This window comes from Mytilus edulis, chromosome 11, assembly GCF_963676685.1.
Source record: "Mytilus edulis chromosome 11, xbMytEdul2.2, whole genome shotgun sequence".
In the NCBI taxonomy this organism is placed as follows: domain Eukaryota; kingdom Metazoa; phylum Mollusca; class Bivalvia; order Mytilida; family Mytilidae; genus Mytilus; species Mytilus edulis.
In genome coordinates this window covers 73,082,943-73,108,663 of record NC_092354.1, presented here as the reverse complement: position 1 = coordinate 73,108,663, position 25,721 = coordinate 73,082,943, and the positions used below count along the sequence as shown (strand labels likewise).

The 25,721-nt window shown below is 31.3% G+C and overlaps 1 protein-coding gene across 1 annotated transcript in view; it reads right to left on the bottom strand.

Annotated features, from left to right (window-relative positions):
- Positions 1-4,043: 4,043 nt before the first annotated feature.
- LOC139494567 (caspase-3-like) overlaps positions 4,044-25,721 on the bottom strand; it is a 35,106-nt gene continuing 13,428 nt past the window's right edge. The window contains exons 4-7 of the mRNA XM_071282728.1: positions 25,390-25,565; positions 20,281-20,365; positions 18,605-18,830; positions 4,044-4,149 (exon numbers count right to left, since the gene is read on the bottom strand). Coding sequence (XP_071138829.1) covers positions 4,044-4,149; positions 18,605-18,830; positions 20,281-20,365; positions 25,390-25,565 — 593 coding nt within the window. The remainder of the gene's footprint in view (positions 4,150-18,604; positions 18,831-20,280; positions 20,366-25,389; positions 25,566-25,721) is intronic.

Here is a 25,721-nt window from a genome sequence, read left to right as displayed (position 1 = left end):
TCTCCCGTTTTGAAAATTAAAAAAAGCATAGATGACAAACCGTTTTCTCACTTAATTTGAATCTGTTTACTAAATCAAAGCTGCGTATTTATTATTTATGATACTTTGATTTACATTTGGTCTTTTCATTTAAATTGATTATTACTTTTAGATAAAAAAAATAAATAAACTGCATTTGAAATGTTGGCTAAACATAGAAAATGTCATAGAGGCTTAACTAAAAATATGGTTACATTTATGTTTAACTTGGTTACACTAGCAAGTCATCAATTGATTTGCGAGAGAATACATTTATATACAATGTTTTAATAAAAACACAAGAAAATCTAAACAAATAAACAGATATATTATTACTAACATTTAATTGTGTAAATAATTAATCCGATACTCGATGAAAAAGGATCTTCTATGCCTTTTAATATTCATTGCATTAACATAAAGAATTGACATAAAAGCTTTGGCATTTTTTGTGTTTCCTTTAATTGATGTTTTAACGATAAGGTACCTATACACCAGTATCAATAGAAGAAAAATATCAACTATCTCCCTTGTTAAAAAAATATTAGTCTTAGAATATAAATGATTCCTTGAGCTTCGTAGGTGAGTTGTACATTCATTCAGCTGGTCTAACAATTAGTGACATTTACAATTGTTGTTTTTTTAAATCACTCAATATATACTGAGCCAAAAAAGTTTAGCAACATATTTTTCTTTACGTTTTTTTTTTTTTTTTTTTTTTTGTTTCCGGAATTTTTTTTATTTAAACATCATTGATATAATCCTTAGTGTTACCTGTAATTTAAAACAGTCGTATGTTTTTCCTGGTGATTAATTTCGCGGCATATCAGCTGTGTACGTCTAAATGATGTTTTACCTTCTGTAGCTATACTTTTAAAAAGATATTAAAAATTTCTTTTTCAATAACTTTCAGAAACACCATTGGTAAGAAAAACCACATTCACCTTTGAAAAAGTTGCATGGGAGTGTCAACCAGTCATCCAGAAAATGACCGTCAGAAAGCTCTTGGAATGGTTGATGCCAGAATGAGTGTTGCTGACATCGTGGATCGATTTAATGTGCATAAGGCAACAGTTTAGAGACAACAAACAGGTATCGACAAATTGCAACTACACAGGATAGATTGATATCTCGGAGACAAGAAAACCTATCGTCAAAGGAGGAGCGCTACATTCGCAACACGTTACAAGTTTTGTCCGGCCACAATAGTAGTGCATTGACTAAGGGCAGCTGCTTGTGTGCCTTCCAGTCCTTCATTGGTGCACTTAGGACATGGCTGAGAAATTGATTTTGAATAACAATATACTCATTTTCACATTTTGACCCTCCTTCGCTCCATACAAAGAAAATTCTAATGAATGTGAGTGATAAACATTCATGTTGCTTCTGACATGTTAAAATTCCATTTGTTATTATTAAATTATATGTTATTTTGAGATTTTGTAATAAAATAAAATTTCACATTTTTTGGCTCAGTATATATAAAATAACATTATCAGAGGATCTAAGAAAACATTAAATTTTACTCATTCTCAGAACTTGCTGAACCTTTTAACATGAAGCATTATCTTTTAAAAGCAGTTGCAATCAAACAATCACATCAAACTTTGAAGTCTGAAAAGGCATATTTAAAACTTAGCAACAAAAAAATAGGTTTTCTCATTCGTTCTTTTTAAAAACCAACCACAAGAACAACCCATGTAGCTCTCAAATATTTGTTCACGAAGAATGGCTCTCAATCACAAAAAGAGAAGCATGCACTTAAGTGCAACTCTAAGATCTTCTCTTGGTAAAAAAAAAATTAAGACAAAAAACAAAGCTTGACAGTTCTACATTAAATCAGTTTTAGACGGTTCTACTCAAACACATGTTCTGAATATCCTACTTTAAAACTAATCTAGAACAAATGCTATAAACCAGTTGATAAAGAAATATTTTGAAAGTTCTAACCATCAGATTATAACTGAATCTTTCAACAAAATTAACTCGGTTTAAACAAACAAGTCATGATTACTACCCTAATAATCTTGAATACGTCAGATCCTTTGATTGTTATAGCCTCTCTAAACCCTTTTAAATATAAACATTTTTGATACATCGAGATTGTCATAGCACCCCTTAAGCCTATTGGTACGATCCACACAAACAAATTTGTTTGAATTCTTGGGTACTAGCATATACTTTGACAAAATGTTTCCTTCCCCGTTGTTTGTTTTGAGACATCGAATGTCCCAAAAAGCGTCATCTTCTGTGACAAAGCAAAAGTGATACTTAGCTCTAACCCACCATCCATTAAATCCCATGGTCAGATAATAGTTCGAATAGTGGACTGGTTTAATGTGCAAATACTGCGTTTTTCCAACCGAGCTGCCTGCTCGTTCAAACATAAATTTGTTGTACCTTTGTTTGTCTTCACTAAATCTTATCCACTTGTTATCTAGTTGAGACATGAAGACCTCAGACAACGGATACTTTGCTGGTATGATCTTATATTGTGCTCCGTTTTCACACAAACTATCGATATCAGTTTGGGTCAGTGAAAGGAATTGATCATGTAGGAAAAGCAGTGGATGAGTGCAGTATAGTTTATAAAACATTGTACAGTTTCCAGCTGGCACTAATATATCTAAATATTAAAACAAAATAAGGGTTAATAGTAATGAATTAGATAATATCAAAAATTAAATGAAATCATCATTTTAAACCTACAACACACTCAAGACAGTTTGATTTTCATTGTCTGTTCACTTCTTGTATCGTCTTGTCTATAATTTTATCTCTATATAACGATTTTTGTTATTGTTACCGATGAAAGACAAAATTGCAGAAAAGACATGACAACAAATTATAGTTAAATTCTAAAGTATGCTCATTAATTTCATTATTTCTAGAGGCAATATGTGATAAAGTCTATTCAAAAATAGGGTTGAATCTGATGTACAGAAGATGTCGTATGTTTATGTAGTTCATTCGCGTTTCTCGTTTTCTCTTTTTTATAAAGATTAGACCGTTGTTTTTTTCCGTTTGAATGGTTTTCAACTAGTAAATTTTTTGGAGCCCTTTATAGCTTGCTGTTTGGTGTGTGCCAAGGCTCCTGGTTGAAGGCCGTATCTTGACCTATAAGGGTTTACTTTTATAAATTGTTACTTGGATGGATAATTGTCTTATTTCAAACTATATCTTTCTATACCTATTGATATATATTTTAAATTATGAATCATATCACTAAGTATGTTTTCTAAATTTCTGCAAGTAATATTGACAAAAACAATCAAACCCTTATTCAACCTGTCATTGGATCAAAATTATATAATGTAGCTCTTGAAGGTGGTACATAACACTACAGGGAGATAACTCTGTAAAATCAGCTAAATGTTTTAACTAAGTTGTATTGTTAAGGGAATATTAAGCTTCTCAATGATCAAAACCAGTGTTTGTAAAATTGCTATATAACCAGTGTTATATTTCTGACAAAAGTAAATCCACACTATGTCAATTATTCAAATATGTAAAAGGGACACTCATTTATTTATTTAGATAATTTTGAAATTTTATAATTGTTAGAGCAATTAAAGTTGAACAACATCCATGTACTATGAACTGTAAATGGTTATCGAACTTGTAAAGGGCTTTGGAAAAAACAATTACATAACAAATGTAGAGGTATTGACCTATGACCTATTAGCAGTAATCACATAAACATCTTTCTACTAAATTGTTAGCTTAAATTTTAGTAAAATTTTGGAATAAACAAATAGTATACGTATTTTTACGTGGAGTACTTCTCACTGTGCATTCTTGAAAAACTGTAAAACTCAAAATATATGTGCAGCAAAAGTAAATGCTATGTGTTTGATTGTCATGTTCACACTCGTCAGACTTATTGAATGAGGAAACGACATTGAATATAAGAGGGGCAAATCATTTAATTTTCAAAACAAAATTCTATTACTTTATGATCGAAAACTAACATTTAAATTCTATTGTTTGGTTTGTAGTGTTAAATTTAATTTTGTTTATTACTACTACGAGGTTGTTGTTCTACTGTTCATACCTTCAGTATTTGAAGTGGGTTTACATTGTAGACATACATCCGTGTCAATACATGAATAACAAACTTCACATATCCATCTAAAAATAAAGCAAAAAAAAAGAAAAGTTAGTTTTATGAATTTATGAGTTATTTGCTACTCATACATCATTTACATAAAAACTATGACTAAACCTTGTCTTGATTTCAAGTCATTTTTGGGCAATTTATAGCTAATTGGTCGATGTGAGAAAGGCTTGGTCTTAAAAAGGAGAGTTGCATACCACATCTTCTCATTTGTATTGTATTTATTTATGTTTTTACAAATTCATACAGTCCGTTTCTTTTGAAACTATGCCGCCTTTAGCAAACTTTTCTATTTAGAACACATGAATATGCGGAGTCGTTACAAGTTGAATATTAAAAAACTTTTCAATATTTTGATTTTTTAAAAATATACTAAATGAAATACGTATATATTTACTTTAAAATCCTATCCTATGAAAATTACTGTATATGGTTTGGTTCTTTTTATTCAGGAGGGTGCTGATGGTATTTAAATTGATGATTCAACTTTAGATCGAAAAAGATACGAATATTTGCAATTAACTTCAATGACAAATCTATAAAATATCAGTAATTACCTATATTAAAACGGGACATGTTGAGCAAAGTCATGGCAATACAATATCCATGATTCAAAATATGTCCTCACAAATCTGTAAGTTAAAGCTCCGACAACATAAAATGGGGTCATTGTTTGTACTTATATTGTATTGTTCAACCAGTCATATTATTCTTTCTTTTTTACCGTCTGTTGATAATACAATGTTTGACTGATTACCTATTTGAATTATAAAATGACCTTTTGGTCTATAATATTCATTCAAATTTCTTTCTTGAAACTGTCCACATGTAAAATCATTTGTAGAATTTTTTATGACAACACAAAATTCTGTCAAAAAAGGATTGATTGTAGCAACGACAAGGAAGATAAGTCAGGCGATGAAAGACAAGTAATGGTTTGACATATTCTTTACTAGCACTTAATATCTTGTTTGTAGTGTAAACTTTGAAATATTGAAATACAAGTTCACCTGTTTTCTTCACTTTTAATATATGTAAGTTAAGTTCTTGAACACCTTCTCTTAACAATAGATATGAACTTTCTTTCATTTAAAGCCATTGATAAAATATGTATATGTGTGTGTATTTATAAAAATGTAATAACCACTAATTAGATATAAGCAGATGAGGTATGAGTGGCAATGAGACAACTCTTAATCCAAGTCACAATATGTACGATTAAACCCGTATAGATCAAAGTACGGTCTTCAAAATGGAGCCACGGCTCACATCTATCAGGAAGCTATAAAGAGCACATAAATTGACTAGTGTAAAATCATTCAAACGGGAAAACCAACGGTCTAATCTAAAATATTATACGAGAAACGAGTAACACTTATGAACCACATCAACAAACGAAAACAACTGAATGTCAGATTCCTGAATTAGAACCGGTGCAAACAAGAACAGTACCAACGTTCACCCTTTTCTGACACAAACGTGTAAAATCACAACATAGAAATACACACTTTAAAATATCAATTGAATTGGCCTAACTGTCTCAACAGGTATATTAACACAAGTGTCCATACACTGAACGAACAAATTACAATAACTTTGAACAAAAAGCCGCCATCTACAATAAAAAAAACACATATATAAATAGTTTTGTTGTTCATAAAACGAAAAAGTTTAAATTTATAGTAATATCAAAGCTGATATCTAGACGAATAAGTGAACATTAAATAACAAACAAACATTACATTATCATTTAATAATCGACCATACAATATTTGATGACATGATAACGTTTTCCTATCCAACACTTTTTTATATAGTATCTATCTTTTAAATTTTAAAATAAATAATATCAAATCGGTACGAGACAAACATTTAGATATTCTACCAGTGACCATTTTAATTATTTGCAACTTGATAACAAAAAAGCTTTTGTTTGTCTTTTATAAACAAAATTTTGAATTGCCTTTCAAATAACATTACAAACCAGTTAAAGTCTAAATGGCCTATACTAGACTCGACAGTACTGATTTTCAATCGACCTGGTCTGAAATTTACTTGATAAAACGCGACAGTATTCTTAACCAAACTTGACAGCCTGAACTTGTATTCGACCTTTACTCGACCAGACATTGAGCATTTGATACGAGTCTGAACCATATTTGTCATAGTCTTAACCATTCTCGACCAAGTATGAACCATGCTCGACCTAGTCTGAACCATACTCGACCTATCTGGAACCATACTCGACCAAGTCTTAACCAGCCTAGACCTATTTCATGAATCTATCTATTGTATTTATCAATTTAGGAAATGTTTAAAAACAGCTATTATTCCAGGCTAAAAATTTGAACAAAAATTGAAATTAAACATGTATTCAGTATAGCATTGAAACCAAAACTTTACAATAAAATTAATATAACTTCAACACCAGATTCCTCAACACTTAAATGTATATCACCTTAAAAATTTAATTTAAACAAGGTTATCCATTAATCTCAAAACTGGCTTATATTTTCAATGTAATTCTAATTTTGGAATGTTTCGAATATGTTTTATGGTTATTTTCACCATTAACTTAAGCCTAGTATAGATTTATGTTGTCATTTGAGTGAGTTTTTAACACCCAGTCTTTGATAGAACCATGCAAAATGCCTATAAGTGGGTCCACATGACATGTCAACCAAATGAAATGAAATTTTGCACACATGTTATGATAGTCAAGAGAAAAAAAAATCTAACTTGAAAATTTTATTGTAAGTTATTTTTAGATTTTACAGCGCCATCTACTGGAAATGCCTGAATTTCCAAAATAATCTACAAAAATATCACAATTTTGTTGCTCTGAATATGCTAGATAAGGTTATTTTTAACTGGTATTTGAATTGATTTTTATAACAAGCATCATTCGTCCTTGGAAACTTGACAAAATGTTAAAGCTTGAGTATTGCTAAATTTTTAGGCTGACCGGTCCAAAAAGGGCATTTTGGGTATATTTTGGATACTTGGTAAAAAGATCATCAAAAGGACATGAAATCTCATAAAGTACTTTGAATTTTTAAATGTTTTAAATATTTCTATAAAGGTTTACATGTGTACTACAAGTTTTATGATTTTTGAGCTGGGGTCTCTTACACCGTTACCATGGCAACGAAATAAAAATGGGTTATTTTCATATATTTTCAACAATAATCTGTGTATTTAATCCTGAAAACTTATTTATCTTTTGACATCATCTCATGATATTTGGCATGAAGGTGTATTACAATAAGACAGTATGTCTCATAAAATGAAAACTGCCAGTTGACCTTGACCTTTGACCTCAAGGTCAAAATATTTGATTCCCCCAGTTTTTTTTTCTAGAGCACACATTTTTCTCCTCCTTGCAGATTTTTTTAATACTTGACACACAATGTCAGCACCTAAATATGATGTGTTGTGTACCATGGATAATGACCAAAAAAGGTCAAGGTCAAATAGGTAATTCTATATATCTGCCTAAAACACAACATTTTGTCTTGACATGTCAATATGAAAGAGAAGTGTACTGATTGCTTATGAGACAACATAATTAAAATGGATTGCTAGTAAGCAATTTTATTTTATAGGCCACAGAATGGGCAAGACCTTTGCAGTACAGCTAAGGGTTTTTCCCAGTGGTCATGTTCTGCTCCCTCATATCATGATGTTACTGTTTAGACTTATCTTAAAAACTTTTTAAAAAGTTCAGAACCCAATCCGTAACCCATATTTTATCTTAATTACCTTTCTAGTTCATCATGGGGGTCATGCCCTGCCCCATACATACAATTGATGGTTAAATAGCTTGAAATATGTTCATATTCCTACCTTAAATCATATTTATTTTTTCAATCAGACCTTTGAGTACACCAATGATGTTTTTGCTGGAGTTCGCTCCCCTTATAAACACTGTTCAGATACCCACCTATAAACTATATACTTTAATAATTTTATATCATGACTAGCGCATTAAGTGTACCATAATTATATTATGTTACTCATGTCCTAACCCCTCGATTCTACAGGGAAGACATTAGTTTTGATTCACTAAAACAGTTCTAACGAGTAATAGTTAAATTTTCAAAAAAATCGTAGAATTTTAGCTTAATGCAAAAACTTAAAATACTGCAAATTCAGAAATTAACGTTTGTAATAATATTATAATTGCTTATTCATGGTGACCGTCAAAATTTGAGATTAATCGAAGCAAATTTAAATTACACTGTAACAGAATATGTTACAACCAGATGCTCTGCAGGGCGTAGCTTTATACGACCGCAGAGGTTGAACCCTGAACGGTTGGGGCAAGTATGGACACAACATTCAAGCTGGATTCAGCTCTAAATTTGGATTGTGATTAAATAGTTGACACAGCATAGGTTTCTGACACAGAATGAATGTGTTCTAATGAACTTAAAATTTTTGTTTTCTCTTAGAGCAATTCACTATGCTGTTGAATATTAATCCTCTCAAAAAAATGTTTGAAGAAATTTTCTTTTTATTTATGAAATTTCAAATGAGAAAAATTGAACCCAATTTTTTTAATCACATCCCCCTTTCCTTTATTCCAAAACTAATCTCAATTAAAATTTCTAAGGGAGTTTGCAACATTAACTACTCATTTAAATACATCATAAAATATTAAGATGTGAAAAAACTGCTTGTTATCACTGAATGGTAAAGATTATTTTAATTTATCAGTTGGTAGTAAAAAGTGAATATACATTGTATATTGTATATAACAAAGATTTAAGTTGATTCTGGACAAAGAAAGATAACTTCAATTAAAAAAAAATCTTGATATTGCACAATATTTTGCAATAAGATATTTCTTGCTTACTATTCTTGACAAAGAAAGATAACTCTAATTAAAAAAAAATTTGCTATTTCACAAAATTGTGCAATTAGATATTTCTTGCCATTGCGCAATACTGTGCAATTGAAAAGACTTGCTATTGCACAATACTTAATATAATAATTTTAGATCCTGATTTGGACCAACTTGAAAACTGGGCCCATAATAAAAAATCTAAGTACATTTTTGGATTCAGCATATCAAAGAACCCCAAGATTTCAATTTTTGTTAAAATCAGACTAAGTTTAATTTTGGACCCTTTGGACTTTAGTGTAGACCAATTTGAAAACAGGACCAAAAATGAAGAATCTACATACACAGTTAGATTTGGTATATCAAAGAACCCCATTTATTCAATTTTTGATGAAATCAAACAAAGTTTAATTTTGGACCCCGATTTGAATCAACTTGAAAACTGGGCCAATAATCAAGAATCTAAGTACATTTTTAGATTCAGCATATCAAAGAACCTAACTGATTCATTTTTTGTCAAAATCAAACTAAGTTTAATTTTGGACCCTTTGGACCTTAATGTAGACCAATTTGAAAACGGGAACAAAAGTTAAGAATCTACATACACAGTCATGACAGTTAGATTCGGCATATCAAAGAACCCCAATTATTCAATTTTGATGAAATCAAACAAAGTTTAATTTTGAACCCTTTGGGCCCCTTATTCTGTTGGGACCAAAACTCCCAAAATCAATACCAACCTTCCTTTTATGGTCATAAACCTTGTGTTTAAATTTCATAGATTTCTATTCACTTATACTAACGTTATGATGCGAAAACCAAGAAAAATGCTTATTTGGGTCCCTTTTTGGCCCCTAATTCCTAAACTGTTGGGACCTAAACTCCCAAAATCAATACCAACCTTCCTTTTGTAGTCATTAACATTGTGTTTAAATTTCATTGATTTCTATTTACTTAAACTAAAGTTATTGTGGGAAAACCAAGAATAATGCTTATTTGGACCCTTTTTTGGCCCCTAATTCCTAAACTGTTGAAACCAAAACTCCCAAAATCAATCCCAACCGTTCTTTTGTGGTCATAAACCTTGTGTCAAAATTTCATAGATTTCTATTAACTTAAACTAAAGTTGTCCCATTGAACATCGGTTGTTTTATTCATATTGCAATTATTTTTGAGTTTATAGAAGGTCTATGAGTCAGTTTGTTAGATTTCCCATATAATAACTAAGAAAACAATGAAGATTTGATAAATAATGGCTGTTGTTTGAAAGGCCCAAGAAAAATGTAAAATTTCTTCAAAATTTTTTAAAAAGAACCTATTATAATACATTCTACCACATCTTCTTACTTTTATATTGTATGCTTTTTATACGACTGCAAAAAAAAAACCCCACATTTGGTTTAAGTGAATGGATCTCTATAATTTTAAAACTAGATGTTTCAAACGACACAAATGTCCCCGTCCCAAAAAGTTAAAAATCTGCAATTTCAATATAAACACATGTGGACACAAACATGATGGTAGTCTCACATATCAAAAATCAGCTCAACAATCTGGAGGCGTATAGAAAATTTTCTAAGGGGGTTTCAATAAACTAAAGTTATAGTGCGAAAACCAAGAAAATGCTTATTTGGGCCCTTTTTGGCCCCTAATTCCTAAAATGTTGGGACCAAAACTCCCAAAATCAATACCAACCTTCCTTTTGTGGTCATAAACCTTGTGTTAAAATTTCATAGATTTCCATTCACTTTTACTAAAGTTAAAGTGCGAAAACTAAAAGTATTCGGACGACGACGACGACGACGACGACGACGACGACGCAGACGACGACGCCAACGTGATAGCAATATACGACGAAATTTTTTTCAAATTTTGCGGTCGTATAAAAATGAAAATGCAACTTTGGTTGTATAACAGCCTATGCCATATAGAGTGTCAGGTTTTCCAGTTTGTTGCAGATCGTGTAGCGACCAATGGGTGTACAATGTTTTGGCTGGTTAACTTCTGAGATGAAATGTTCTATCCTTGACATATACCCAATATCTATTCTTGTTGTCCCTCTCAGCATCACATTGCAGCTGGGGATATATAAATGCTGTTCGTTCTTCTATTCGAGCATCGGTTCGTAATGTAAAGTATCTAGTATAATTAATCGTTATCTAATCTAAATTTATGCCATTGCTTTCTAAAGATAAATGGTCAAGGCTGAAGATAAACCCAGTTCAAACAATTAGAAGTTGGGGAAACATTGAACATCGGTTGTTTTATTCATATTGCAATTATTTTTGAGTTTATAGAAGGTCTTTTTAGTCAGTTTGTTAGATTTCCCATATAATAACTAAGAAAACAACGAAGATTTGATAAATAATGGCTGTTGTTTGAAAGGCCAAAGAAAAATGTAAAATTTCTTCAAAATTTTTTAAAAAGAACCTATTATAATACATTCTACCACATCTTCTTACTTTTATATTGTATGCTTTTTATACGACTGCAAAAAAAAAACCCACATTTGGTTTAAGTGAATGGATCTCTATAATTTTAAAACTAGATGTTTCAAACGACACAAATGTCCCCGTCCCAAAAAGTTAAAAATCTGCAATTTCAATATAAACACATGTGGACACAAACATGATGGTAGTCTCACATATCAAAAATCAGCTCAACAATCTGGAGGCGTATAGAAAATTTTCTAAAGGGGTTTCAATAAACTAAAGTTATAGTGCGAAAACCAAGAAAATGCTTATTTGGGCCCTTTTTGGCCCCTAATTCCTAAAATGTTGGGACCAAAACTCCCAAAATCAATACCAACCATTCTTTTGTGGTCATAAACCTTGTGTTAAAATTTCATAGATTTCCATTCACTTTTACTAAAGTTAAAGTGCGAAAACTAAAAGTATTCGGACGACGACGACGACGACGACGACGACGACGACGCAGACGACGACGCCAACGTGATAGCAATATACGACGAAATTTTTTTCAAATTTTGCGGTCGTATAAAAATGAAAATGCAACTTTGGTTGTATAACAGCCTATGCCATATAGAGTGTCAGGTTTCCCAGTTTGTTGCAGATCGTGTAGCGACCAATGGGTGTACAATGTTTTGGCTGGTTAACTTCTGAGATGAAATGTTCTATCCTTGACATATACCCAATATCTATTCTTGTTGTCCCTCTCAGCATCACATTGCAGCTGGGGATATATAAATGCTGTTCGTTCTTCTATTCGAGCATCGGTTCGTAATGTAAAGTATCTAGTATAATTAATCGTTATCTAATCTAAATTTATGCCATTGCTTTCTAAAGATAAATGGTCAAGGCTGAAGATAAACCCAGTTCAAACAATTAGAAGTTGGGGGAACATTGAACATCGGTTGTTTTATTCATATTGCAATTATTTTTGAGTTTATAGAAGGTCTTTTTAGTCAGTTTGTTAGATTTCCCATATAATAACTAAGAAAACAATGAAGATTTGATAAATAATGGCTGTTGTTTGAAAGGCCCAAGAAAAATGTAAAATTTCTTCAAAATTTTTTAAAAAGAACCTATTATAATACATTCTACCACATCTTCTTACTTTTATATTGTATGCTTTTTATACGACTGCAAAAAAAAACCCACATTTGGTTTAAGTGAATGGATCTCTATAATTTTAAAACTAGATGTTTCAAACGACACAAATGTCCCCGTCCCAAAAAGTTAAAAATCTGCAATTTCAATATAAACACATGTGGACACAAACATGATGGTAGTCTCACATATCAAAAATCAGCTCAACAATCTGGAGGCGTATAGAAAATTTTCTAAGGGGGTTTCAATAAACTAAAGTTATAGTGCGAAAACCAAGAAAATGCTTATTTGGGCCCTTTTTGGCCCCTAATTCCTAAAATGTTGGGACCAAAACTCCCAAAATCAATACCAACCTTCCTTTTGTGGTCATAAACCTTGTGTTAAAATTTCATAGATTTCCATTCACTTTTACTAAAGTTAAAGTGCGAAAACTAAAAGTATTCGGACGACGACGACGACGACGACGACGACGACGACGACGACGACGACGACGCAGACGATGACGCCAACGTGATAGCAATATACGACGAAATTTTTTTCAAATTTTGCGGTCGTATAAAAATGAAAATGCAACTTTGGTTGTATAACAGCCTATGCCATATAGAGTGTCAGGTTTCCCAGTTTGTTGCAGATCGTGTAGCGACCAATGGGTGTACAATGTTTTGGCTGGTTAACTTCTGAGATGAAATGTTCTATCCTTGACATATACCCAATATCTATTCTTGTTGTCCCTCTCAGCATCACATTGCAGCTGGGGATATATAAATGCTGTTCGTTCTTCTATTCGAGCATCGGTTCGTAATGTAAAGTATCTAGTATAATTAATCGTTATCTAATCTAAATTGATGCCATTGCTTTCTAAAGATAAATGGTCAAGGCTGAAGATAAACCCAGTTCAAACAATTAGAAGTTGGGGGAACATTGAACATCGGTTGTTTTATTCATATTGCAATTATTTTTGAGTTTATAGAAGGTCTTTTTAGTCAGTTTGTTAGATTTCCCATATAATAACTAAGAAAACAATGAAGATTTGATAAATAATGGCTGTTGTTTGAAAGGCCCAAGAAAAATGTAAAATTTCTTCAAATTTTTTTAAAAAGAACCTATTATAATACATTCTACCACATCTTCTTACTTTTATATTGTATGCTTTTTATACGACTGCAAAAAAAAAAAAACACATTTGGTTTAAGTGAATGGATCTCTATAATTTTAAAACTAGATGTTTCAAACGACACAAATGTCCCCGTCCCAAAAAGTTAAAAATCTGCAATTTCAATATAAACACATGTGGACACAAACATGATGGTAGTCTCACATATCAAAAATCAGCTCAACAATCTGGAGGCGTATAGAAAATTTTCTAAGGGGGTTTCAAAAAGGTAAAGTTTTTTTTTTCAATTCATTAAAGGGATTCAAATGCTTTTTTTCCAAAATTTTCCAAATTTCGAATTCAATTGCACAGTATTGCACAATAGAATTGTTAGATCTTTGACCACATTTATTTTGTGTCAGAATTATATATATTATGTCAAAAATTTGATTTCAATCCAAATTCAGACAGTATCAAGCATGAGTATTGTGTCCAAAATGCCCCAAGTGTTCAATGTTCGACATCTCCGGTCGTATCAGGCTGCGCTCAGCGAAGCATTTTATATAAGCAAGATGAAAAAAACTGAAAAAGACCTTGTTATGAAGGCTGTGATTGTTCGTGTCAGTGTTAAAGTGTAATTTTGACATAAAAAATATCTAAAGTATTTTGTAAAGTTTGCTTCAGACATTATGATATATCTTAACAATAAAAAAACTTAACATTAATAAGCTCTGTCCAAATTTTATAAAATCTAAGTTTTGATAAAGTTGTTGCTGTTAAAAACTAGAGGCTCTCAAGAGCCTGTGTCGCTCACCTGTTAATGTGTTTACTGATGTCGGCCATCTTTGTTGGTAGGCGGGGTCATTAGACACTCTTTTTAAAAATAGATACCCTAGTATTATGAGTGTGGCCAAGTTTGGTTAAATTTGGCCAAGTAGTTTTAGAAAAGATTTTTATACAAGTTACAAAAATGAGGAAAAGTTGTTTAATATTGACTCTAAAGGGCAATAACTCCTTAGGGGGTCCTCTAACAATTTTGATCATGCTGACTTATTTGTAGATCTTACTTTGCTGAACATTATTGCTGTTTACAGTTTATCTCTATCTATAATAGTATTCAAGATAATAACCAAAAACTGCAAAATTTTCTTAAAATAACCAATTTAAGGGCAGCAACCCAACAACAGGTTGTCCGATTCAACTGAAAATTTGTGAGGGGATATATCTTATTCTGATGGACATTAAAATCTTGAAAGATTTGCCCTAAATGTCTTGGTTTCAAAGATTCAAAAGCAAAAACTGCATTTTACCACTATGTTCTAATTTTAGCCATGTCGGCCATTTTGTTTGGTAGGCTGGGTCATCGGACACATTTTTTAAACTATAAACCACAATGATAATTGTCGCCAAGTTTGATTAAATTTGGCAAAGTAGTTTTAGAGAAGAAGATTTTTAGAAAAGTTACAAAAAATGATGAAAAGTTGTTAAAAATTGACTATAAAGGGCAATAACTCCTTAAGGGGTCGACTGGCAATTTTGGTCATGTTGTCTTATTTGTAGGTCTTACTCTGCTAAACATTATTGCTGTTTACAGTTTATCTCTATCTGTAATAATATTCTAGATAATAACCAAAAACTGCAAAATTTCCTTAAAATAACCATTTCAGGGGCAGCAACCCAACAACAGGTTATCCGATTCGTCTGAAAATTTCAGGGCAGATAGATCTTCGCCTGATAAACAAATTTACCCCATGTCAGATTTGCTCTAAATTTTTTACCCCTATGTTCTATTTTTAGCCATGGCGGCCATCTTGGTTGGTTTGACGAGTCACGCCACACATTTTTTAAACTAGATATCCCAAGGATGATTGTGGCCAAGTTTGGTAGAATTTGGCCCAGTAGTTTCAGAGGAGAAGATTTTTGTAAAAGTTTACGGACGCAGGACGACGGACGACGGACGCAGGACGACGGACGACGGACGCAGGACGACGGACGCCAAGTGATGAGAAAAGCTCACTTGACCTTTCAGGTCAGGTGAGCTAAAAAGAACTAAATGTTGACGCCACTGCAGCCAAAGAAAACATATAGGATCGCTATATCTTACTTTTGCAACATAAATAGTGCAGTATCGATATAAATTATCAGCATGACAAGATGTAAAAACAATTCAATGGCTAAACTTGCCAGTTTACTTCCTTTTGGTGTTATTAACCTTTAATGGCGATTATAAACATTTATTTGCGTGCTTGCCGTATTATTTTGAAATGGGATAAACTGTAATAGTTTAATATATAGGTGAATAGAAACTTTAGGGGCAAAAAACAAAGTACTACAAAAAGGTCTGCATGGCTCAAATTGTCAGACGACTTATAGCCTTATAATCACGATTGTTAACCTCTTTTTTTTTAAATTTCGCCTAGTATCTTGAACACTTCAATCTAAAGATGTCAACTTTAAAAAGCAAGAAAGCATGTTTTATAATTATTTGATTAAAAGAAACATTTAAATACATTAGATTGTTTTATAATGATGAGTTAACTCTAGTAAAATATGACAGCACACATTAGTTTAGAAGTCTGTTTTTATAGTTTAGGATTTCTTTGCATTAATCACTTGGTAATATAAAAATCAATGCTAATTTGACTGTATTTTTTTTTTAGGTATTTACACCTTGTTAAACTATTTCTCTTTTCTTTTAAAAATATTCTTTGAAACTATATGGATATACATGTACAGATTGTTATTCTATAAATGTTTGTTATCAATTAACAACTGCAAATTTTTACATTTTTCAACAGAATAGTACAAGAAATCCTGATTGTTTTCGTCTAAACATTCTCTTTATACACCTTTGTAGGCTTTGTTTTATATTTATCTTTATGAAAAGAAAGGAAGTTTTGAAAGGCTTAAGATTTATCAAGAGCAGAACACTAAATTTGAAGAAAAATCTTCTTTTTTTTTCTTCAGATTTTTGAAAATGCATTTTTTCTCAGAATTACCTCCCTTTGTATCATAGATAATCAATATTTATGGCATGATTTATGCTGATTGTATTGCCTTCATTGTTAGTTTAACATTGTTAGGTATAATAATGGTTTAGAAAAAAGAAAAAAATACATTCACAAAATTGTCTACGGATTGATATATTAATTTCATTAATTTCAGAGAAAGGCAAATTTGAATATTACATGTATTCAAGGAGATTTTTGAAAGTACTAAAACAAGAGCCCAGCCATCTTAAATGCGTTAATAACTATGTCTCTTAATATAACCAAATAGATATATACTTTTATGTTTAAAGTACCGAGAATTGGTAAGTTTGAAAAAAGTTATTCTTAGTTTTTTTTAAATCATTTTACTAGATTATCTCCCTTTGTACCATATAAATTCAATATATATGGCACCATAAATTGTAATTGAACTATGGTCATTGTTACTTTGAATTAATTTGTCAATTATTGTACTGCTTTCGAAATGGAAACACTTACATTCCCAAAATTATCCACAAAATACTAGTTTAAATTCTTTGATTTATAGTGAGAAAATGTAAATTTAGGCATTTTTTGAGAAGAATTCTACAATGTACTTGACAGAGACCCCAGCAAGTGTATTAGCTAAAATGCATAATTAAGTATTCCAATTGATAAAACAAAGTGAGTTATCTTAATATTTTAATGGAACAAAGGCTGGATAGCTTTTAAAATATGTACTTCTTATGATTTTCTGAAAATATTTTTTACTGGATTATCTCCCTTATTATAATCCACAAACTGTTTCTTGAAAAATGTATGTACTGACGAGTTTCTAAAGCTTTAACACTTGATTATTCAATAAATCATCATTCTCTATCTAGTTATTTTTCGCATTTATAAGTTTCAGGGTGTTGAAATTGGTCAATTTCATAGAAAAATACTGCCTCAAACATGGGAAAACTGGTTCCCGGTACATTACAGCATCTCCAAGCTGAAAGACATGGGAACCAGATGAAATATTTTTAATATGAACTTCTTTCATAATGATGATTAAGCACACAAAGTTTCAATCAAATATGTTGACCCCCCTTGTGGACTGTTTTGCATGGTTTTATGGGAGACTGGGTGTTAATACGGTGAACATTTGTTTTTTTATAAAAAAAAAAAAGGGGTAGAAGATAGTATATAAAGCAACTTAATAAATTTTGATAAAAATACAATTTGTTTTTGTAACCATTTGAAGCATTATTAAGGTAGTGCAGGTTCATCCCGCCATCTTGAATTGTACAATCACAGAAAAAAATCGGTGAAGTTTAATGCACAAATCTGCAAATTTGAAGACCGATTTGCAGTTTATTGATAAACTGTTTAATTATATGAATAAAACTTACTTATTCACATTACATTATCGAAAATATTTTAACAAATACCAAATATTTATGCTCAAAGAATTTATTTTCCAAATAAGCGATTTCAGAGGAGTATCTCTTTTAGTACAAAATTTATACTGGACATATTTTAATTTTGTGTAGCAAGAAAAAAGGTTCGGGGACAACATTTTTTTCTTTTTCATTTAAAATATATTAAACAATCTATCTTCAGCATATTTTATTTCGAAATTCTGTCTCATAGTTTTTTTTTTGCACATGTGGAATTGGGTTTTTTCATGATCAATCTCTGCAAATGTTGACAATTTTGAACGACTTGTACCCTAAAAAATAGCGCGATGACCCATACTTTTTAATAAAAAAAAATTAAAAAGCGTAGTAAACTTTTCATTTTTGCAAAGTATAGGAAAATTCTGTCATTTTTTTCTATACTTCTGAACTTCCTTAAGGGGATGTCTGTAAATATTTTGTATATGATATAAGTTAATATAATTGCATAAAAGAGGGACAAAAGATACCAAATAACCCTTTTCTAGATAAATTCGCCTTCATATGTGTGAATTAATATTAGATTCTGCTTTCGATGTTAAACTGTACTTACTTGCCAGGTTTAAAAAAACATCTTTTTGTTAGACTGTCTCTACTTTGTACGTTCTGTTCATATTCGACATGGCCATTCTTGTCATTTACTGCTTTTTTTATCCTGATCAGCAAATGCGCCAGTTGTTCATCTTCCCCGTACTCGCAAAGAACATCACACATCGACTTAATAAATCTAGATCCTTCGAATCTATCTGTGGTACCGTTCATCATATAGGCTGATGTTCCTAACGTCAGAGTGAAAACAATAAAGTCATTTAAAAGTAAGCAGAAGTTTAGTTTAATGTATCTTAACCTAAATATCCTAAATATCACATACATGTATTACTTCAAAAAAATATTCAAAATATACCTAATATATTATTATTTTCAAACATAAAAACACAACAAAACGTACGACTGACATTGTCCGTTCCCGTTTCTCCTCTGACAGTAACTAAACGGAAGGATCTTCTTTACATTCCGGTTGATAGTAAGTTTATACTTACATGTAAAGTGTTCTACCTTTGTAGTACAACGATCCTTAAGCTTATTGTCAATGAATATTTCAAAAGACGGAAAGATACGAAAATACTCATTTCTGCACAAGACAATGTTTACTGCATGACGTGTTGCTTACTGACATACATCGATTTGAAACTCTTTTACGGCTAGATGATGTACCTCCGATGTGTGCACTGTAGTTTTCTTACCCGATTAAACAAGTATCAAAATAAATTAAGTTTGTTTCAGAATTACCACTTTATTTGTGCGTTCACTTTAAAAACTATTCCAAATGTTTAATATAATACCCCCCTTCCCCCCTTCCCCCTCAAATATGTAAATGTCATGTTCCACATCGAATGTCTCCTCATTGAGGTAAAGTTGATATTTCTACCTTAGATGTGAACCCAGTGGTAATTATAATAACAGCTTTTTTATGTATGTAATAGATTCTGTTGTTAGATCTAGTTTAGTCATTCACCTTGTTAATTTTTTATAGTCCTTGGACTTATTGTGATTACAAAACAATGAGTTGCTGCAAACACATGTTCAGTTACTATATGAGGAGTCGAGTGAAAAGCCGAAAACGTTAATATACAAACTAAAAACATAATGTGTGTTGCTATTTATATCTAGATATCTTTTTCTGTCCTTAGTTTTGTCACAGAATTTCTTCAACAAAAATGTGTTACAGTAAATAGGTAAAATTTATCTAATTTCATGTAATTTTTATTGCTCCATGTAAATACCAGTAAATCGTGAAAGAAATCACTCAATTTTAATTGAAATGTTACACCTATTTACTAACTTATTATGGTCAACTGATCACAAATTGGGTAATTACTGATTAGTAGGCAGTGTGAATTGATTCAACGATGAAGTCCATAATATGCTAGTGAGTTGGATAAGAGACAAGAAAACTACAAAATTAGCAGCTGGATTTAAATTTGTACGTAACGATTATTTGGTTACTCAAGTTTCTGATCTTCTACAATCACTTTACCAAAAAATTGACATAAGCATTGTGCTAGTTCATTACTGGATATTCATCCAGCCTTTTAAACAACAGATAGTCAATACATTTTTAAACATCTTAGAGGCCACCTATCTCGGACATGACAGAAATACAGAATCTCTATCTCTATCTCCCTCTCTCTCAACCTCTCTCATATTCTTAGTTAAACTTAAAATTACCAGGAAGAGCCGAGTAGCAAATCATATAATCTGGATAAGGTAGTGGTATTTCTAGATTGAAATGTGGATCCAAATTTCTGCAGGCCTGTAAAATTTCATACCAATATAATTATGAAAGCAAATCAGAAAAATACAAAAAGGTAAAGATAATTGAGCATGAAAAAGCTGTCTATATTTTGTTGATCTATAATAAGTAACACATGTTTAGTCATATATTTGATGTAAAACCGATCATTTTAGGTGCGTAGTTAACATTTTGCAAAATCTAGCGGGTTTTTTTAACAGTTATATTTTCTATTGATTAGATCTACATGGGAATTTTGTATGCCAAAACCTTACGATTTATTAGCACAGTCTTAACTTTTAACATATATTCATTGCACTTAACATTAAGGACAATTCATATGAGAACCGTGGTGTATTGGTTAGTCCATCAGACTACTAAAACAAAGGTTCCTGGTTCGATTCTTTTTTTTAAAGATAAACACAAGCTGTTGTTTGGTAATTTATTTGTAATTTGTGTTTGAAATAAATGTTTGTCAATTTTATTTTTACAAATAACTCATTTTCATTAAATATTCATGAATGTAGAACAAAAACACGTCATTGTTTGCTGTATATTTATCAAATTTAAAAGAATTGTATTATTGACTTTTTCATACACATTGGTACACATAATCTTCATACGTCATCAAACCAAATGTCATTTTAAAATAGAGGGGTCAATTAACTCGTTTTCAAGTTTTATTAGTTTAAACAGATAAAAATCAGTTGAAAACTTTATCTTTTCTCGATAAGTCACAGTTTGACGTTGCGAAATACGACGTCATTACTTTGCCACCGTTTCACAAAGCCTTCTTAACTTACGATCATCGTATCAGTTTACGATCCGTTTACGTGTGGTTCTACGTTCCCGTTACGTGTGTATCGTAAACCAAGAAGAGTGCTTTCTTTCACGTCCCCACTTTTATCGAGTATGGCATACCAAATAAGCATTCTTAAAGATAATTATTATGGATGGCGAATTATGGCGATATTTTTATATCAACATTAATACAACTAAAGAATTTTAGTTCGTTTTCAATATTAATTCAAGATATATGACGCGTACAGTCATAGGACAAAAGTGAGTTCCCACTCACAAATGTCCTATCATTTCAACTAAAATCGGTATTTTTCAAAAAAAATATTACCAAGTAAGTCTATGAGTGATTTTTATAAAATAGTTACCATAAGATGCAGAAATGTCTGAAGTTCAATTGTTTATTTGGTCATATTTTTAGTGAGGTTCTTTTTCATTATTTAATGGGTTAAACACAAATGCATTTTTTTACGATTTTAATTTGGTTAGAAAAAATAGCAAACTTTGTCAAGCAATATTTTTCTTTGTGTTCACCTCGTCAGTAATTTAAAATACATATATTTCTTAACAACACTTTGTACCAATATTCTTTTTGGAGACAAAAATAGTCCAATATATTAAACGAAACTATCCGACACAGTGAGGGTCTAGATTAGTGGCAAAGAGGGGGGGTGCATTTCTTTGTTCTGTAATTCTTTAGCCATTCTTATCTTTTCTCCATTAACAAATATGCTTATACTTTATATTATGTTCCCCTTTAGAATTTGCACTACACAAATGAAACCATTTATCAATTTTGTTAAATGTCTGATTGAAACGAAACACACAAAAATATAAATATTATAATTTAGCTTATTTGTAATCTTATCTAGTTTGTGATATATGAGGAAATAGTACCGAGAAGCTAGCGCTGAGCATAAAGTTTTATAACATATACAGCAGCATTAGTTATCCGACATTAAGAGTAATCTGGATTCTGACAGAGTAAAAATTTTATCACCAGAACAGGCTAGATTTTATTATTGATAGCTCAATATAGAATGCTTATCAATAAAGTCGTTTTGGAGGATTTTAAAATGTATTTAACTTTTATTCGTAGTGAAAGACAAATAGGTTTTCCCAAACCGCCAAAAAATCAAAAACAATGTCATCCGTCTTCGAGCATTCGTCTTCCAGATCTATAAAATATATTGGGTTTTTTTTTTGTTTTTTTTTTTGTTTGTTGTTTTTTTTTAATGGGAATAAATTATGGATCTCTCATATATAAAACTGAAGACGTAGGAATCATTCCGACGAAAGAGAAGTTTGGATTCTGCAACTCCCTTAAAATTATCCATAAATTTTGAAATTATAAAGAAATTAAGGTTTCAACTCCATTAGTTCGTCTGTATGATTTGGCTATTTATTATGTACTATTTGGTCTGATAGCTCTTCAATTGTTTCTGTTCTTTGTGCATGCTTCGTTCCAAAAATCGAGAATTATAGCTCTTTGATTGTATGACTAGTTTTGTATGTTTTTTTTCAGCTGTGCAGAGCTTTTTGTTGTCAATGGTTATTTTTGTCGGAGCTCGTTCACGAAATTGCATTGTTGTAATAATTATTGACACAATGTAGGAGGAGGATGTAAGGTTAACTAAGTCTGCAATAGTGGACGAAAATACCGATGCTTATTAATGAACATAATTTGCATGGCTAAAATCATTGAACCAGTTCTGATAAGGACCAGTTCAACCTTTCATTCCAAATGATATACGAGGTCATATACGTATATCAATATTTAATTTGGTATGCAGAAAACGCAGAGTTTAGTTATTTTGAGTAACCACGGAGAGTTTTTGGTGGTCTCTTTTAAAAGTCAGTGCATGAAAATATTATGCTACAACCAACCAACAAAAAGGGTTGCCTACTAAGTATATAAAAGCTAAAGAATATGCAAAGCATGTAATTTTTAGAACGCAGGAGTTCAGGTTAAAGGGGTTCCCAACCGTGAATATTAAATAATATATACCGATTTGATTAGCCAATAACTGTTTAAACACACGACGCCATCAATTTACGTGAATATTTTGGAAATATACAGTTGATATCCGAAATCCACGGCTCCTAGGAAAGTTTTTTGCAGTGTAACGAAAAGCGGGAAATATGCGTTTATGTAGTTAAAAATTGGTAATTTTAAATCATTAACTTTTTTTACATTTAGGCTTTGTCCTTTTTTCCTAAATTGTTACATTATTTGGAGAATTGCGATTTAATGTTATTTTTTTGTATCGTTTCTATCAAATATAATTTTTATAAAACTAGAAATTGACCTGTTGTTTCACAAGGAAACAGCTGTTTTGACGTTTTTCTAGAAAAGTTCCTAAATATTCTAAAAAAAAAAATTTCCACATTTTGTCTTCAATTCAGTGAGCAATATAGAATTTCATGCTAAATACAGGAGCTTACCAGATTAAATTGACGCGACCTATTAAAATAGTCAAAACAATAAGTTTTTATTCCAAATACAATTGAACTTTTTATATCAATTCGAGATTTATGTCATGTTGATCTGTAATATATTTATTTGTATTAAAACTTGACCAACTTCTTAAAATCTGGCAGACCGTATGCGAACAGTCCGACGACGTATGCGTATTTTGAAAAAAGTAACCATACGGTGTGGACCGTACGCGTACGGCACAAATACTCATATGGTCTGGAACATAGACATCTATCTATATTGTTGAAAACTATACTATACTATGTTGCCTTCTGGATGTCCTTAGTTTGTATTTGTCATTTGATTGCTGTCTTATTAACGTATAACCTACATTTCCAACAGTTTTGTATAGCTAACTCGGCTATTGTGTATAGAAGAATTTCTTTCTTTCCCTAAAAAATATGCCTAAAAGAAGATGTCCTTAGGAGAGATGTGCACATGCACTTGTTTCGATCTATCAATGGGAAGGTCGACTATTCGTATATTACATATTAATAGTCGACATTCCCATTGATAGAAACAGGTGCATGTGGCGATGTCCCTAAATAAAAAAAATAAATAAAGTAAACAGAAAAAAATGCATCACTTTTCAATCTTTAACTTCCCCTCCCTCTTTCAATTTTTTTTTCTACTGTATTAATTTTTGAAGACATGTCGCATATACTCAAAGTCTTATTGATCTGCAGCTTACCCCCCCCCCCTTATTAGTTTTGGTATAATACAATGTACATTAAATTCGATCCAAAAATAGTAACTAGAAAGGCATACATGTACATATCTAAATAGTTGCAATAAATTCCATTAACCACAAAACTAATTACAGTCAGATATTTATTTCGATATTCTAATTTTAAAAAATACATTTCTTTTTTGGTCGAAATTACAAAAAACAAAAAAAAAATATTATCTGGTTTGACTGTGAAACACTGATTTCAGATTTATAATGTACACAACTTTAAAAATGGGAATAAAACATCCTTCCTTAAACGTTTTATCGATTACCGCTGTGCCTGTAGTGATATAATTATAAATAGATTTCAGAACGCGGGCGTGATAGAAAGCCTATTTATTAAATTGTTAAGACGTACGCCGGTAGGAAATAAGATAAGTAAACAATGATTAATACCTTAGATTTGCATTAAGTAAGTTGCTTGCATATACAAATAAACAAACGAAGAAAGACTTTAAGTGTAGTTCTATAATATTGAAGATTCTTCTTCGTCTTATAACATTTGAGGCATCTTGACCAAGAATAAAGAACGCTGCAGCCATGTTAGATGAATTGATTCATTTTCGTAGAAAAACTACGATGGAGTTACGACTGGGTATAGCTGTAGTAAATTACGCCAGTATCTACGCATTATTTACGATCATCTTAACTTACGACGGCTTTGTGAAACGGCTGTAAAACCTACGATTTATTTACGATGGACTTACGATAACACGTAGACTTACGAAGGCTTTGTGAAACGGTACCCTGCCCTGTAACTGTATCGTATCACCTTAACGTATGCCACATGTAGAGCATAGTCTGATAATCCTTCTTGAGTTGCTAAGTTTGTAGTGTTATAAGCTATGTTTTGTGTACCGTTTTGTTGGTTTTCTGTTGTTCTTTTTTTTGTACTGGTGCTGACAGTACATCTTCCACTAATGAGTTTGAATGTTTCTTTGGTGTCTTGCGCCTCTTTTGGGTATACATGGGTATTATATATATGGACAAATATAACAGACAAATAAGCATAATAAATCAAATATTTTTGTAACCTACATCTATAAAAAAGAGTTTTGGTTGTCCAATAAGATATTTGCAATTCAATATGGTTCCAAGAACTGTTGGGAGATGTACTTGAGCGCCATCTCTGCCAATCAACTTGTCATACGCCCCGTGACTTGATAAAACACAAACAAAACAGTTATACCTCGAAAGGGTCTCATACTGACTATCTAAAATACATTGAAATAATTATCAAACATATGCTTCTAATAATTTCTAAATTCTAAACAAAGCGTTCAAAAAGATATGCCAAATTATTGTTCATAACTCCTTTCTTTGGTATTACAGTGTTATTATTGTATGGAAATTTAAATTGGTGTTTCGTA